Below are 16,330 nucleotides of genomic sequence, written 5' to 3' on the forward strand. Positions count from 1 at the left end.
CAAATGAGAATGAATGCGGAATCATCTAGTAGACGTCCAGTAAATAAATTTGAATCTTTTTAACACTCTTGTAAATTCCCAATCCAAACACGTACTACCACCCCAAGTAGCGAGTTGGGAAATTATATGTCATGCGATTTTCTATCAAAAATGACATTTGAAGAGTTTGAAAGTTTGGATATTTGGCTTGGTGGAAAGAAAAGGAAGCACAATTTCCGATTCTAGCCGCCATGGCCCGTGATTTACTAACCGTCCAAGCTTCTACGGTAGCTTCGGAATCCGCTTTTTTGTTAGTGGCAGGGTTATATCGCAACGGAGATCAAGACTAAGTCCCGAGTCGGTGGAAGTATGCATTTGTTTAAAGGATTATTTGGATGGAGCGGCTCGTAAGCAACATATCACCACCCTAGAAGATGCAATTGATGCCGATTGGAAGCAAACTTACACATTGAAGAAGTCGAACTTGGAATATCTCCTCCAAACGAAGAAGGCGAAGATGATGAAGAAGAGATGGCAATGTAGTTTATTTTATAACTTTATTTCAATTATCGTAAACTTTGTTTCAATTATCGAACTTGAAGTTTTTAAGTATTTGAATTTTCGAACTTGGAAGTTTTTAAGTATTTGAATTTATCAAACTTGGAAGTATTTAAGTATTTCAATTATGTTGAGTTAATTAAGTATTTCAATTAAGTATTGAATTTATCGAACTTGAGGTTTGATGCTTTCTCTTTGATTATCTCTTGATTCTAGTTGCTTGATGTGTCTTGTCTTTGATCAATGACTTCTACGCTTGCTTAAATACACCTTGAATCACTTCTGAACGTTAGTGATAATTAATGAAGATAATATAGCCGTTTAAGTGTGAAAACATTTAATAAAAATGCTTAGAGCGTGGGGGAATCAGTACCCTCTCATAGGGAATCGGTTCCCTAAGTGTAAAATTCAAATATTTCGACCGTTGAATAGGGGGGAATCGGTACCCCTATGGGGGAATCGGTTCCCTCCGAGCATTCTGGAAATCTCGGAGCCAAACCATTCAGTGAGGAATCGGTACCCCCTTGGGGGGAATCGGTTCCCTATGAGCAATCTGGAATATTAAAATCGATTTTTATAACCGGTTTTTTAAAAAAACGGTTTTAAAACCGAAACCGGTTACACCGGTTAGGATATCCGGCCCTCCAAACCGGTTAGAAACCGAACCGGTTATTTTATAAACCGGTTTTTTTTCTATGGGAAAAAACCGGATCGGATAAAAACCGATCCGGATCGGATTGAAATCCGAATTATGTGCAACCCTACCTAGAAGAGGGTTATTCTGTTTCCAACTTTTGAGTGGTCTGAAAGAAGAAATTAAGCATAAGGTCAAGGTGCATGAACAACAAGCCTTGACTGTTGTTTATAGGCTTGCTAAACTTTATGAATTAAATTGGTAAATGGAAAGGAAGAGCTTCATACATCAACCTAGAACCTTCAAGGCTCCTGCTACAACATTTAACTTGTTCCGGTACAGTACAAGATCCCCCATACGACAAATCGTTGAATCTGCCTGGAATCGAGCCTTTGTCCGCTGAACGAAACATGTAATCACTTGCTCCCATTAACAATTCAAATTCAGTCATACCAATTAACGAGGGAACTCCTATCGTAACAGTGAATCGGATTCAAATATACAAACAACTACCAAACAATGATTTCAAACTTCAGTTACAAATTTCAACTGCATGTTGATTTCTGGCATCCTCATTCTAAATTTGCTGGTGCAGAGTATGGAGCCGGGAGCCTCACCTTGGTTCATCATCGGGTTTTCTATAGATAATGCTCAAGTGGTCCAATATCCATTGAAGACATTGATTACAAATTCTATAGAAGTTCGGTCTCTTCTTGTTCTGCATCTGCATCTTCAACCTCGTTTTCTTCCTCTTCTTCGGGTGCATCGGGATCCACCCCCTACAAGAAATCACTTGTTTAGAATTTGCATAAAGATGATTCAAGAAAAGAGAACATTGGATGCCAGAAGAACAAGACGGACCTTCATCTGTTTTTCCAGGCGTTCTAGCCCCTTTTTTGCAGCTTCATTTTGAGGATTTATTCTGGAAAACGAAAATACATTAATCGGATTCATTGAAAAGGGAATACCAGACTTCTCAGTCACGGTATTTAGACACAAAAAGCTTTTTTTATGGTCATTCAAAGTTCTTGACCATGTTCAGTGTAGAATAATGAAAATCCGAGAAAATAAACTGACCTCAATGCAGATTGATAATGTGACAAAGAGTCTGCAAACATATTTGTAGCAGCAAATACTTGAGCCAATTTGACATGAAGAGAGTCATCGTCCCAATCTTTGAGATAACGCTCGAGAAGAGATACAGCATCTCCATTTCGGCCCTCAATAACATGGAGCTCGGCTAAAGCTAGTGCAGCTCCAAGGTAACCAGGTTCAAGTCTGAGGGCTGATTCATAGAACTTTTTTGCCTGTAACAAGATTGAGTTAAACTTATCAAAACTGACTTTCAGAGGCAAGCTCTAGTCAAGTAAAGCTAAGAATCTATGGTACTCTAGACTTGGTTGTCAATATCACATATGGGTACGAGTTCAACACAGGTATGTTCACTTTTTTTTCCAATTCTCATATATTTGGAAGGTCTTTGGAGAGTTGTACCCCTATAATTTATATCCAAAAATATTTAGGGCACAATACACAGCATTACCTTATCCTAGGAATGATAACAATTTGGTTTGGATAGGTTTTAAAAAGGGGAAAATACAGTTACCATGCATTATTCTGATTTTCAAAATACCAAACCAAATTCTACTAGTTCAGTTCATCAAATTTTAAATTTTGTAAAATATAATTTCTGATAATAGTATTTTTAAGCTATTTTCATCAATTGTAAATATTAATATCTATTTTATAATATAAAAAAACAAAACCCGAATGTATTTAATAAATAATATAATTCAATTTGAATAATTTTGATTTTCAACTTGTGAACCAAAAACCGAATATATTTAAGCACAAACTGACCAAATTTAATAAAACCAAACTGAACAGCGGTTCAAACCAGTTTTCACAATTTTTTTTGGCTCAGACCTACCTTCTCCCTACCACCAGAATTACTGGCATGAACATCACCAACTAATTTCAGCGCCTTTGCAGACTGAGGCATGGCCTTCATTGCCTCTCTAGCAGCATAGAGGGCCTCCTTGACTTTAGAAAATGCCATATAGGATTGAACTAAACCTGAAATTGTAAAAGTCAAAGGTTTTGCAATGCCCCATAATCTCGTGATTCATTCTTTCTAACTATATAACTACATAAAAAATTAGAACAGTGAAAGATGAAGCTTATGCAGCTGAACAGTGAATTTGCACATTCTTTTTTCTCCATAAAACTCAAACCTTGATAAGAACGGAGATCAGCTCTCAATTCTTGAGCTCCCCTGAAGGCCATTACAGCAGCTTCAGGCCTCTTCAAAGATAAGAGCAAGTTACCCTAACAGCATTCAGAAAATTGTAGCAAATGACAAAAATGAATTATACTTGCCCAAAAAAAGAGAACCCATGGAAAAGCTTTAACAAGGATAATCATTAATCACATTCAGTTGGATGGAAAATATTTCAATACCTTCATTATGTAGCCGGGAATGTGCCTATCATCAATTTTGATGCTCTGGTTGTAAAAAACGAATGAGAGTGTCAGATATATAAATACTTAAGGGGAGGTTACAGACTATAGAAGAAAAACAAGCTAACCTTTTCAGCATAAGATAGAGCACCTCTCTCATCTTTCCTTTCCCACAAAACAGATAATGCCACAAATACTTCCGGTCTTGTAGGATCAATATTCAATAAATCATGCACTAACTTGTTTAACTTTGAATAATCAGACTTCAGCTTTAGAAGCATTGCATACTCATCCATGTAAGTCACAACATAAGGATCAATTGAGCGAACCTGCAAGGATAACATACTTCAATTTGTTAAGATTCATTACAGAAATGTAAGTAAGCATTGGCAGAAAAAGATCTAGCAATGATTCGTTGATATAACAAGTTCTCAATATTCTAAACACCTTCTCAAAATTCATTATTGCCTCGTCAGTTTTTCCAATGATGGCTTCAACCTGTGCATAGAAACAAGATAATTAAAAACCGAATGGTCTATATGCTTCAAACAACCTACGACTCACAAGATTTAAGATTCATATATTCTCTAAGTCATCTCATTAGTTTTCTTTCCTACAAAGCAGACAAAGGAGCAAAAAAGAAAGCTACATTCGTCAGAATGCAACCACCGCAGACCTTTGAAATTTCAAGTAATATGTGAGTGTTATTAGGGAACCGTTGCAAAAGTTCTGCAAAGAGTTCCAAACCACCTGCAAAAAGATTTAAGGGAAACAGGAATCATTGTTGAAAGATATTGATAAAGCAGATAAGTTAACAAGATATATCACAATAAAAATCTTCAGCAAAGGAACATCTATAAAGAGATTATGGTCTAAATTATGAAACTTAAAATTTGAAAAGAAAATTAGCTTACCTTTGTAATCATTTGAAGCAATGCAACATTGTGCCTCAACATACCGCTGCACAAAGTCGACAATTTACTAAGAATGGAAATTAGTACTGACATAAGCAATGAAACAAAAACAATAAAGAAAGAGATAACAGCAAATGAACTGAGTGGATAATTATTTTCTAGGAAGCCCATGATCAAAGTTCCCAAAATATTTATATCGTTCATCAAGGAGCATAAAGATGATCAGTGGATCATTATGGGGAAGAGTGTCATCCATTTCATTTGTTCTTACTTGTAGCCAACGGCTTGAGTCACTATGATCAAACTGAGCCCGTCCACCTCGATTGTGAGTCTGGATTAATACAATTGGAAAACGAGCATGTCAGATAACAAAGATATACAGTTAAAGAAACCATACCGAAAAAAGAATGCTATAGTAAACAAATTAAAGCATATAACCAAAGGGATATAAAAAGGATTCAAGACAAAAGGAAACCTACTGTCCAAGGTGTTTAGTGCACTAAACCTTGCAGCTTTCAAAGTAGAATACTTCCTCCGTCCCAGTAAAGTTGTTACATTGACTTTTGATGGTAAAAAATGTCAACTATGACATTTAATTGGAATAAAGGGAGGAACAAACTAGACTGCGCTACAAATATATATTAACTTTTCTTTATAAATGAGAAGAATTGACTCAATGACTATCCATGCAACTTGACCAATATATCAAATGTGAAAAACTTGGAGTTTACAAGTAAGACTAACAGCAGCCTGCATGGGAATGACAAATCCATAAAGATACTGCCCCATTTTAAACTTTTTGAGCATATCTAGATGGAGTAGAATGAAAATTGATTACCATCTCACAATAAGAGCTTTATGTGAATTCAAAGGCATCCAACATCAAAGAAAAAACACATGTTACATGCTTGTTTAGCAAACCAAAAACAAAGACAAGGAAGGCATAGAACTTAAATCTGACAAACCTGAGGGAACAATGAAATTATGTCCTTGGCACTGGCCCCTAATTCAGCCAAGGCTATGATGGCCTCAATGACGTAAGGGCATTGCCTGCCAAAGAATAAACCAAAAGACACAAGCTTTCAGAAAGTCAGCACAACAATTTTTAATGAATTAACAGTAAAAACAAAGAGAAAAGAAATAACTGTTAGACACAGCATCCACAAAGTGTAAAGAAAGCATTAAGAAAATAGGAATGACCCATGGAACAGACCTTAAACATTCCCTGTAACAAGTAACTGCACCACGGGTATGTTTAGTATTTCGATAAAGCTTTGCCATCAATAAACTCATCTGCAAATTTCTTGCTTTGCTAGGAATTCCCTCCATCTGTAAGTTCAAAATAATAAGAAAAAGAAGAGTTCACAAAAAATAGATTTCACATCAATGTTAAATAAACAAATATTTATAATCCAAATTACAATCACCAAAACAAGTTAACAAAAATAATCAAACAGGGAGATGAAGTAAATTAAAAGTGAATAAAACCTCAACAAGGGCCACTTTGGTTTCATTTAGAGCAAAATGACAAGAAGCAATTTTGAACTTCACCTGTCATGTTAAACCAAACAAATCTGCAATAAGCATTTCAGCTTGCAAGAAAAAGAGAAGACCTCAAAGTTGATTGGAAGGAGGAAATACCTCATTTTCATTTATTGCTGAAATGTTAAAAGAATTTGGAGAAGAAGACCCTGTTTGAGGCAGTCAATGAACTTCTAGAAGATGTTGAATTTTGCTTGGGAATAATTTTGTAATACTGCAAGGCTTGCTTGTATGTATGCTGACAGCATATAGGAAAAAGGCGATAAAGCAACTTAATTTTTCCCTAATCTATTAGGCCCCCGAAATCAAATCATTTCATCCCATAAATCACATTCTCTGAATAAAATCCATTTAAAATAAAAATCTGCATACCAGTTTCAATAAACTTTACAGGATAACTAAATGGAACTTGAGAAATCCAATACTCTTCCATAAGAAAACTATATACAAAGCTCAAAATTCCATTTTAAAAAGGAAAAATTGTAATCAAAAGCATAGATATAAGGATAAATTAAATGAAACTATTAAAAACTTAACAAAAATTAATCTGTAAAAACCCGGCAGAACATTTATATTTCATGTTATTTTTTTTTCAATTACGGAGAAGAAATTAAGAAATTCTAACAATACAACTAACAAATTTAGCTCTCAATACTCAAAAAGTGCCATTTATGTTCTTTTTTTTTTTTTGCTATAAATCAAAAGAGAAAAGTTGTCCCAAAAATATAAACTTACGATTGCCCTACGATATACTCTCCCGCGAAACAAAGCATCGCCAAGAAGAATCTGCAGAAATAAACAAAAAAAATTAAGAAAGAATCCAGATAACATTTGGAAATTCATTTCAATAAAAAAAGCAAAAATCAGAATAAAATCGCCACCAGATTTTCAGCCTTGAGATGTGGACTAGTTTCGGCATTGACGCTAGATGATGAAACAAGAAAAGAACCCTATCGCAACCAAACGGAAAAATAATAATCAATCAGAGAAAACTTAAGTTAGGTTTATTATAATCATAAACAATTAGCAAATTAAAAATCAAAGATTACAAGAAGCTGAGCAGAATTAAAGAGAGCATTATCAAGAAGAGCAGTGATTTGCTCCTTTGGAACGTCCATTTTTTGAGAGCAGCACACACAGTGACGCTTATTGTTTTTGCTGTTTGGGGAGTTTTCTTTTCGAAATGACTGAATGAAAACTTTCAGGTATTAACAATATTAAATTGAAATTCCGCCCCCGTCTTTTGAATTTGTAAAGCCCGCTTTTGCCCCTGAAATGATAAAGGCAGATTAACCTTTTTTACCCTCCAACTCTACTAATGTAGTCATTTTAAGCCTTAAACTTTTATTGTATCCCTTTTGACCCTCAAACTTTTATTTTGTTGAATTGACCAAATGTGGCACAACAATAACGAATTATTATGTTGATTTCATTTATTTTAAGAAAATTATATTTAGTACCTCAACTATTATTTTTTATTGTAATTTGATAATTCAATTATTTTTTTATTTTAAAATCATATCTAATGATACATTTTGGTTATTTACCGTTAAAAAATTAACGATGATACTGATATCTCATCATAAGATAATTTCATGACAGTAGTTTTGTTAATTTTTAACAGTATGTGACTAAAATGAAAATAAAACGTAACATTATATATGATTTTGAAATAAAAAATAATTTAGTGATCAAAATGGAATAAATTAATAGTTTGGAACTAAACTTTTAGTTTACCCTTTATTTTATCCTCATCGAAATATGTTAACTATTCTTTTTAATCGTACAAATGAAAAATGATAGCACATTTAAGCTGGGCTATGAAATGGACCTAATAATTCGTACATGATCCAGGTACGTATAAACCCCAGGCCTTTCCTATGCCGGTGTTCTGAAGACTCGGTACAGAGAGGGTTTGATTAAACCAAACGTCGTATCGCACACCCAACTTGTACATTTTCTCACTATGGCTAAGCTAAATGAAATGAAATAAACCCCTAAACTAAAAAGCAAAGCAGATACGCCATTCCTGCTTAAATTCAAGATATGGGTAAGCCTTTTACTTTATTTCTTCTTCCTTCATTGCTTAATCTTTCTATTCCCCACCCTTCCTTTTCACGTTATTTCAAAACCATTACTACCTTCATTGAAGCTTCGAGTAAGAATTCCATGTTTGTAAAGCAAAAGCTACAAAGGTATGATTACTTTGATAATGTTGGCGATGCTTTCACTTTCTTTCATAAGATGATTGGAAAGTATCCTAAGCCTTCCATTGTTGAATTCAACAAATTATTAGGAGCCATTGTTAGAATGAAGCAGTATGCCACTGTTGTATCTATGTATCGCTTGGTGGAATTGTTAGGAGTTTCTCCTGATGTTTATTCTTTCAACGTCTTGATTAATTGCTTTTGTCAATTAGGTAAAATTGATTTCGGGTTTTCTGTTTTGGGGAAAATGTTCAAGTTAGGTGTTGAACCTGATGTTGTGACTTTTAACACTTTGATTAAAGGACTTTGTAAGCAAATAAAGATTTCTCAAGCTATGAGTTTGTTTGATAAAATGATTGAAAGAGGTTTAGAACCCAATATTGTAGCATATAACACAGTCATTAACCTTCTTTGTAAGAATGGCTTGCTAGAGGAGGCTCTTGATCTCTTCTTTGAAATGGAGGTTAAGGATATTAAACCAAATACTGTTACTTACAGTTGCTTAATTCATGCTATGTGTAAGAAGGGGATGGTTTCCAAAGCTGAATATATAGTTGACACAATGAGAAAGCAAGGCATTAAGCTTGACGTTGTCTTGTATAGCATATTGATCGATGCACTTTGCAAGAAGGGGATGGTTTCCAAAGCTGAAGATGTCATTGACACAATGAGAAAGCAAGGCATTGAGCCTAATGTTGTCACATATACTATACTAGTGGATGCCCATTGCAAGGAGGGAGCAGTTTATAAAGCTAAAGGTATTGTTCACACAATGATAAATCAAGGCATTGAGCCTAATGTTGTCACATACAGCACTCTTATGCGAGGCATGTATCAATTGGGGAGAGTTTCTATTGCTTGTGAAATTTGGAGAATGATGCTTGCTTTTGGACCAGTTCCAGACCTAGTGACTTATTCGATTCTGCTGGATGGTTGCTTCAAAAATGATAGACTTGAAGAGGCATTGAAAATTTTTCGAGCAATGCAGAACAGTGGGTTGGAACTCAATATTGTCTGTTATAATATCCTAATTGACGGTTTGTGCAAAGCTGGCCGTATTGAAGCTGCAAAGGAATTATTTCTTGAACTCTCGGTCAATGGTTTGAAACCTGATGTTTGCACATATGTTATAATAATCAATGGTTTCTGTAAAGGGGGATTGCCAGATGTAGCATACCAGATGTTGAGCATGGGAGATAATGATGGTTTGCCTAATAGCTGCTGTTATAATGTGATGATCCGAGTGTTTCTTCAAAACAACTACTCCTCAAAGGCGGCACGCCTTCTGACGGAAATGGTCAGTAAGGGCTTTTCTACAGATTTATGGACTGCCACCTTATTTGTGGATCTCATCTTACGATCTGGCAGACCGATCTTAATGTGAAATGTTTCCAGAGATAGTGTAAAGATAGTCAGTTGTGAATGTGAAGCAATTTGTTCATAATGTTGAGATAAGTTAGAAGTTACTGTAAACCAGCATGAGTTATAAGGTGTATTTTGAGTTTTAGTTTGATGTGCTTTTAAGCAATAAGGAGGGAATAAGAAAATGTTGTAGGGCTTGTTTCAGTTTAATTATAGTGTGCCTTGCTTTATGTGATGTTTGAATACCTGCAGAGAAGAGTAATAAGAAATAACGTGAATCCCCTGCAGCTGGCTTGTCTACACAGATTCTGAACCGATGTGACTTTTTCCGCTTTGAGTTATAACCTGATGTTGAGCCTTTAATTTAGCTGCTGTCATTCAGGAATTAAGTAGCTTGCAAGTTTGGCTGCTGTTTATTTGAGTGTTTGGAAGGAAGTCTTACCAAATCATATCTACATGAAAAATTCGTGAATTTTGTATCATATCCAGAAAAAGAAGAGATAAATCCCTGATTAGAAATATGCCAATGAAATATCCCATCAAGCTTAACCGTTGATTTCTCATCTCTTAGAATTCATTAAATGATTGATGCTTTGGGAAGAACCTTTTCAACATGATATGCTCATGGAAGGTTTGACTGATGATTTGCACTGGATCTGGTTTAATGGTCTGAGGCAATTCTTGTTGTTTCTATGGTGACATTGGAGCCTTCATTGTCTGGCTGTTGATGGCTTTGATTTGGATTGTAACTTGAGTGGCAAATTGTTTTCTATTGGCGATCATCTAGGTAGGGTCCATCGGTGGTGGTCTGTTTTGGGATTACTGCTTTGTCGTTGCATGGAGGTAATTTTTATGGGGAGTTTTTTTTTTTGGGTTTAAGGGTTGTTGTGTCAGACATGATGATCATCTTTTTCAATTTTGTATGAGTTTGCTCAGCACGAGAGTTCACTGATTTTATTTTTCGCTCATGTGTTTTTTTTTTTATAAGAGTTGCAGGCCTCGCTAAAAACCACCTTCATGAATCATGATTAATAGAGCTCGTAGAGAAGCACCTTAATCAGCGGAAGGAGGAAAAGAGTGCCTTATATTTCATTAATAACAAAAATGATACATAACGATTACAACATCTAGAATGACCCCTTACAAAATAACTTAAACCCAAAAATAACAGCCCCTAACATCAACACACAACTCAGCCTATTCCAGCCTTGGCTAAGGCATCAGCCTCTATGTTAGCAGTCCTAGCAACCCATCTAATAACACCCTCAAAATCTTTAAGCCTATCAACAATGTCTTTTACAATAAAAGCATACACATCTGGACATATCATAAGGTCTTTTACAACACCTCAATCTCAATTTTTTTCGCTAATGTGTTGATCTTTATGTGGTACGTTGTCCTCGTTGCATGCTCTGTAGTCCACTGCTAAGTGATCTAAATTCATGTTAATTTAAGTCCACTTGCCATATCATAAGGTGATGCAGTATTTGGGATAGGATTTGTTGGTCAATGTCCAAATCTACTAAATCAAATAAGTTGTTGATACTGGAAATGAGGAATTGCAAGATGGCGTATGCATATTTTGATATGTTGTGACTTTTAGTTTGATATACTTGCTATGAATTTTGAGTTTAAATTATATAGTATGTTACTTTATGTGCTGTTTGAATACTTGCAGAGAAGGGAAACAAGAAATAACGGAAATCCCCTGGAGCAGGCTTGTCTACACAGATTGTGCAGATTAAAGAACTTTACCGCTATCACAGAAGAGGAAAGTAGAAAAAGAATAACAAGTAGAGACTTCACACATCAGGTATAATTGCTCACATACTATTTTGAAATATAATTCTAGAGGCGAAGCGAATACTTTACATTCTTCTGTTCTGTCTGCGAATGTGGTATGCTAGGAACACCCACTTCTTAACAAGCAGAAACAATCTCATCTTTTGCTATTTGCCAATGATCTGGATGCAATGTGGGTTTGCTTAAGAGAAAATTGTGTTATTGATGATGCCACTGGTGCTGAAAAGGTCTATATCGTTGGCCATCACATTTTCCTTCAGTTCAAGGGATCAAAAATCCTCAGCCATATCACCTCCGTTTGACAGAACAAATAGGTCCAAAATGTCGTTGCTTCTTCAGCCCATCAAACTTCATGAAGTTTGAGAAAGATGAGTTGGGAAGAATAGTCATTTTGCCCTTCTATCTTTATGTGATGCGCACGGTGAGTCTTTGATGTAACAAAATAATATTAATTGTTATCATATTTTGCAATCTATCTTAATTATGTGCACGTCTTAGCATCGGTCTGTTATGAATTATTGCCTTCTAATTTGTTCTTATTGAAAAAGTGGTTCCTTGACTGCTGTTTATTGTTCAATGTTTTTCAGGTTTCTCTTACACAAGTCAGAACAGATATGAGTGAGCTTGGCGAGTATTCATAAGTCTTTGCACCTTGAAGCCTTCCAAGAATTTAATTATCTTCTTACCATATGGCACTACCAATCTAGCATTAGTTTATTTCTGACTATTTCTCATGTTTAAGAAATATAATTTCTTTTTTTTTTCTCTTTTATTCTGTACAGGAAATGGAAGCCTATATTTGTGGTCTTATTCCTAACCTGGCACAACTACGGGATATGCCTGGAGCCTTTGTTCAAATGTATTGTCGCATAGCTGCACACAAATTCTTCTTCTTTTGAGATCCTCATAGATGAGGTCTGTGTGACCTAAATTTTCACACCAACATCCAGTTGAATTATAACTTGTTTTTGTGCTTCCATTATGCTCTTTTCAGATAGTTAACAATTTTTTTCTTTTTCAGGGAAAACCTGCGCTTCTTAGCAATTGCCTCCAGGAATTAATGGAACTACATCAGGTACAATACAATATTCATTTGTATATCTTGTAGATATACCATCTTCTATACTTGGTTTTGACTGCTTGTTAAACTTCTGCGCAGGAAAGTGAGGAAGAAGTCACTGACACTGAGCAAGCCGGAAATTGGTTTTCCTTGACATCTTACTACACTTGCAAATCACGGAAGAGTTTGCAAAAGACGGGAAAAAGGTAGACGAGGAAAGTGGCTTAAATGGATAAGAATTTTGAATACTGCTGCGGCCTAACGGTAATTCCTCAACCGATGGTTATCAATTTGATTAAAAGTCGGCCCCCATATTATCCATCATTTCCCTTCTGCTCCATGGAACCACTTGCTTTAAGCCTACATACATAATTTCTGGAATGTAGTACAATGATTATAACACAAACGATAAAATGGTTTTATTTACCTATTGGCAGGGATTACCACTCCGAAGCTGTAAACATCAACCTTTGCATTGATATTTGTTGTCTGCAATTTAAATGCTAACTTTGTGTTAAAAGAGATACTCTGATTCCAAATATGGTTGAAATTGATAAGGGGATAAGAATATGTTTCGAGGCATTTTCACCAGGGATGAGGTATTCGAAAGATCTTGCGACTGTCAACGTTGAGTGAGCAAATGTATGCTCATTTGATTTTTTTTTTGATAGTCTGGTATGATTACAAGGAAGTATTTATTCAAAATCTTTCTTAGTAATTGATAACGTACACATATTTTATAAATATAATTGTTCGAATTTGAGATTTTAGGGAGAGCAACACTCATTTTTATTTGAAATTAGGATTTATGAATAGTGGATTCTTAATAAAGAAGTCTTTTTGTTGTTTCAATGAAATGATTCTTAATAAAGAAGTCTTTTTGTTGTTTCAATGAAATGATTCTTAATAAAGAAGTCTTTTTGTTGTTTCAATCAAATGATTGGTCAACTGTGGTATGAGTGGCCAAAAAGTACTAAAATAAAAAACGTGTCATATCATCTTTTGTAATTGGAGTGGCCGGTGATCGTTAATATTTAAACCTGCTCAAACTCTAAATATGACCAACAAGCAAACGTACTCTAGCTTATTGAAGCACATCAGCGAGGCTGTTCCACTTTAAATATGACCCACTTACCTCAAAACCCTAAAGATAAAATTAATCAAAAATTTTCTAATGGCCAGAACTCTACAAATGCTCACTTGTAACAAAGCCAAAACCGACACCCCACAACCTTAAACACCTACGAAGTGAATCTAACCTTTCTGATTTTGATTCTTTGGTTGCAATCTTTACATTTCTTGGTTGCATGAGTTGTTAGAAGTGAGATACGATGATCTTTTTTCAAGGATAAGATGTATTTTTCCATCGAAGAGCTTTTGTATCATGAATCAATTGAGTTGGTGTGAATTTCGATTTTCTCAAGAAAAAAACTTCTAAAAATGATGAGAATCGACCCTCAGAGTTTTCATTTCCTTTTAATGCTGTAATGATTTTTCTGCAAAGTTGAGGACTAACAACGAGGGACATGTTTGATCATTTAATTTCCTTGTATCCCTAAACTGACCTTTTGTTCGTGAAAGATGTTTAAAATTCAGATAGAAGTGATGGACGACGGAAAAGACGAATAATGAGAAGTCTAGGGACGTATGTGGGTGAGGAAAGGGGGAGAAAATATATTAAAAAGGTGCAAGTTGAAAATTTAGTATTTTATATAAAATTTAAAAGTTCAAATAATAATTTAATTCTTTTACTAACGCATCATATTATTAAACTAATAATATTTAATATCTAAATAATCAAAACTTAATAAAATGAAAACTTAAGTGATTAAAATTTAACTTTTTGAAGATAATGAGTAAAAAATATAAAAGGCAAGGATCTTCAGACCATGTTTGTTTATTTGGTTCGATATCTGTAACTCATGGCGGCAACACCGCCATTCAGCGACAACCTATAAACTAAAAAATATCTATGGAGGGGCTTTATTCTAAAATGGATTCTCCATCGTCTACGGAGAAATCGCCGAGAAAATCGACGATTGAGAAATCCATACGAAGAGTAATTTCGCCGGCAATCATCGGCAAAATATGTCCGATATGCATGAGAACCATCGACGTTCGTGGAGCGGCTGTTCTCACAGTTTGTTCCCACGCTTACTGCTTGGATTGCATTCGCAAGTGGAGCGATTTGAAGAGAAGATGACCTCTCTGTAATTCCACCTTCAATTCTTGGTTCTACAAAATCGATCTCTCCTCTCTAAGATTCCTCAAACAGCAATTACCCGCTCTCCCCGAGTGCAGATTGGTTGCTCCTCGTCCTCGATCCACCGCAACCGATCGTCGACGGTGGGTTTTTTTTAAGGATTTTCTGACACATTAAAGGGAGTAAAGGATTGATTACTTAAGTTATTCTTTTTTATTTATTTGCTTAGGGTTATTGAAAGAACAAGGAGAGAAATTAACAGTGTTAACAGGAGATCGAGGCCATTGCCTTGGCGGCGATCATTTGGGCGAGCTGGGACTGTGTCACTTAATGTTATCGCTGAAAGGAAGCTTCAATGGCGTGCCAGGTACTTTATGCCGACCAGCTTAGCTATATGATTATTCTTATGTTCTTATGGGTTGAAAAAGAAGAAAAAAAATGGCTGATGGGAAAATTTTGGTTTTTTTTTCAGTATGTATAATCGAAGATTGCAAGCTGTGTCAATGTCTCATGGGATTAGTTCTCAGCAGGTATGTTTACATGGTTTAAGGTTGGCAATTTTTGCATATTGTTACCTATTTTATTTGTTTTTCAAAGTTCTTTTTCCATATACATTTGAAGTTTCATATCCTCAAGTCCTATCTAGATGAACATAGATATGAGGCAAAGGCACTTTAGAAGAAAAACAAAGAACCAAGATAACATGAATCAGCAGATTAGTTTAGTATATGATTTTGATGTGTTCTCTCTTTGCTTTCAGAATTTACCCAGAAATGCTTCTGATAAAGAGAAAATTATGCAAAGAATAGAACCATGGATTCGAAGGGAGCTTCAGGCTATCCTTGGGGATCCAGATCCATCAATCATTCTTCATGTTGCGTCCTCACTTCTTTTTTCTGGACATGAAGGAAAGTTTGCTGGTTCTTTCTCCTCTTCAAGACAGCTCGGTTTTGATGATAACTTTCTTGCTCCTTTGGAACCTTTCTTACACGACCGGACCAACATGTTTTGGCATGAAATGAGGTGATTGGTACACCTTTACTGATTGTTGTTTTTTCTTTCTTGCATTCTTTAACTTTTGTTAGTTGCTTGTGAAGATTTTTTGTTGTTGTTGCTTATCCTACTCATTGTTATTGTTAACTTTTAAGAAAATTTATTTCAGATGCTTCATAGAGAGTTCTTTTACCATGGAAACATATGATGCAGTAGTCGATTATAGACAGTTGGAGTAAGGGCTTACAACATTTTTTAACGGTGATCTCTTCCCCCACCTTCCACATGTGGCCCAAGAGATTAGCTTGTTATGGTCAATCATTGTCCTTTCCTTGGGGCACCGATGACCTGGTAAAATGGCACAACATAGAGATTGAAGAATTAATCAAATTCCCAAAGCTAGGGTTGTACGAAGGAAAATGCTGTGAATTTCAGAGGAGAACCAACCAGGGGCTTCGACTGCCATCAGATCTTCGGAGCAGATTAAGCATGTTAGTCAAGAGTTGCAAGCAAGCCCGGAGGTGCCATACAGAGATTCTTGTAAATGTTTGCTTAGCACAACCCGTATTTTATATCATTTTACATTCTCTTGGGATGATTTGTAATGATGGAAAG

General features: G+C 35.4%; 3 protein-coding genes and 1 long non-coding RNA gene across 4 annotated transcripts; 3 read left to right on the plus strand and 1 right to left on the minus strand.

Moving 5' to 3' along the window:
* Window positions 1–1,574: 1,574 nt before the first annotated feature.
* Window positions 1,575–7,265, minus strand: LOC120189552 (anaphase-promoting complex subunit 7-like). The gene is given in 19 exon segments (XM_039192808.1): window positions 1,575–1,950; window positions 2,033–2,093; window positions 2,249–2,478; window positions 3,102–3,247; window positions 3,406–3,499; window positions 3,632–3,676; window positions 3,760–3,960; window positions 4,079–4,129; window positions 4,308–4,381; window positions 4,546–4,591; window positions 4,817–4,876; window positions 5,511–5,595; window positions 5,759–5,874; window positions 6,034–6,096; window positions 6,187–6,231; window positions 6,233–6,325; window positions 6,823–6,873; window positions 6,969–7,037; window positions 7,137–7,265. Coding segments are annotated over 19 exon segments (1,686 nt in total). The 5' UTR covers window positions 7,206–7,265; the 3' UTR covers window positions 1,575–1,863.
* An 830-nt stretch (window positions 7,266–8,095) lies between these two features.
* LOC120189553 (putative pentatricopeptide repeat-containing protein At1g12700, mitochondrial) lies at window positions 8,096–12,149 on the plus strand. The gene is made up of 4 exons (XM_039192809.1): window positions 8,096–10,499; window positions 11,335–11,469; window positions 11,564–11,880; window positions 12,047–12,149. Exon 1 carries the CDS (start codon window positions 8,134–8,136, stop codon window positions 9,676–9,678), a length of 1,545 nt encoding a protein of 514 aa, XP_039048740.1. The 5' UTR covers window positions 8,096–8,133; the 3' UTR covers window positions 9,679–10,499; window positions 11,335–11,469; window positions 11,564–11,880; window positions 12,047–12,149.
* A 97-nt stretch (window positions 12,150–12,246) lies between these two features.
* LOC120189556 lies at window positions 12,247–13,131 on the plus strand. Its single transcript, XR_005522538.1, has 4 exons — window positions 12,247–12,374; window positions 12,481–12,534; window positions 12,619–12,783; window positions 12,957–13,131. It is a non-coding gene; the product is annotated as an uncharacterized LOC120189556 (long non-coding RNA).
* Window positions 13,132–14,570: 1,439 nt separating this feature from the next.
* On the plus strand, window positions 14,571–16,250 carry LOC120189555. The gene is made up of 5 exons (XM_039192811.1): window positions 14,571–14,865; window positions 14,952–15,089; window positions 15,195–15,252; window positions 15,483–15,745; window positions 15,885–16,250. Exons 3-5 carry the CDS (start codon window positions 15,196–15,198, stop codon window positions 15,952–15,954), a joined length of 390 nt encoding a protein of 129 aa, XP_039048742.1. The 5' UTR covers window positions 14,571–14,865; window positions 14,952–15,089; window position 15,195; the 3' UTR covers window positions 15,955–16,250.
* Window positions 16,251–16,330: the final 80 nt, after the last annotated feature.

This window comes from Hibiscus syriacus, unplaced genomic scaffold (genome assembly GCF_006381635.1).
Source record: "Hibiscus syriacus cultivar Baekdansim isolate YM2019G1 unplaced genomic scaffold, ASM638163v2 tig00116958_pilon, whole genome shotgun sequence".
NCBI classification, from domain to species: Eukaryota; Viridiplantae; Streptophyta; class Magnoliopsida; order Malvales; family Malvaceae; genus Hibiscus; species Hibiscus syriacus.

Bases quoted from the DNA above. Each gene is read 5' to 3' on its own strand.
- LOC120189553 (XM_039192809.1), top strand. From the start codon at position 8,134: ATGGGTAAGCCTTTTACTTTATTTCTTCTTCCTTCATTGCTTAATCTT.
- LOC120189555 (XM_039192811.1), top strand. From the start codon at position 15,196: ATGTATAATCGAAGATTGCAAGCTGTGTCAATGTCTCATGGGATTAGT. The intron at 15,253-15,482 runs GTATGTTTACAT...CTTTGCTTTCAG, and splicing joins ATGGGATTAGTTCTCAGCAG to AATTTACCCAGAAATGCTTC. The intron at 15,746-15,884 runs GTGATTGGTACA...AATTTATTTCAG, and splicing joins ATGTTTTGGCATGAAATGAG to ATGCTTCATAGAGAGTTCTT.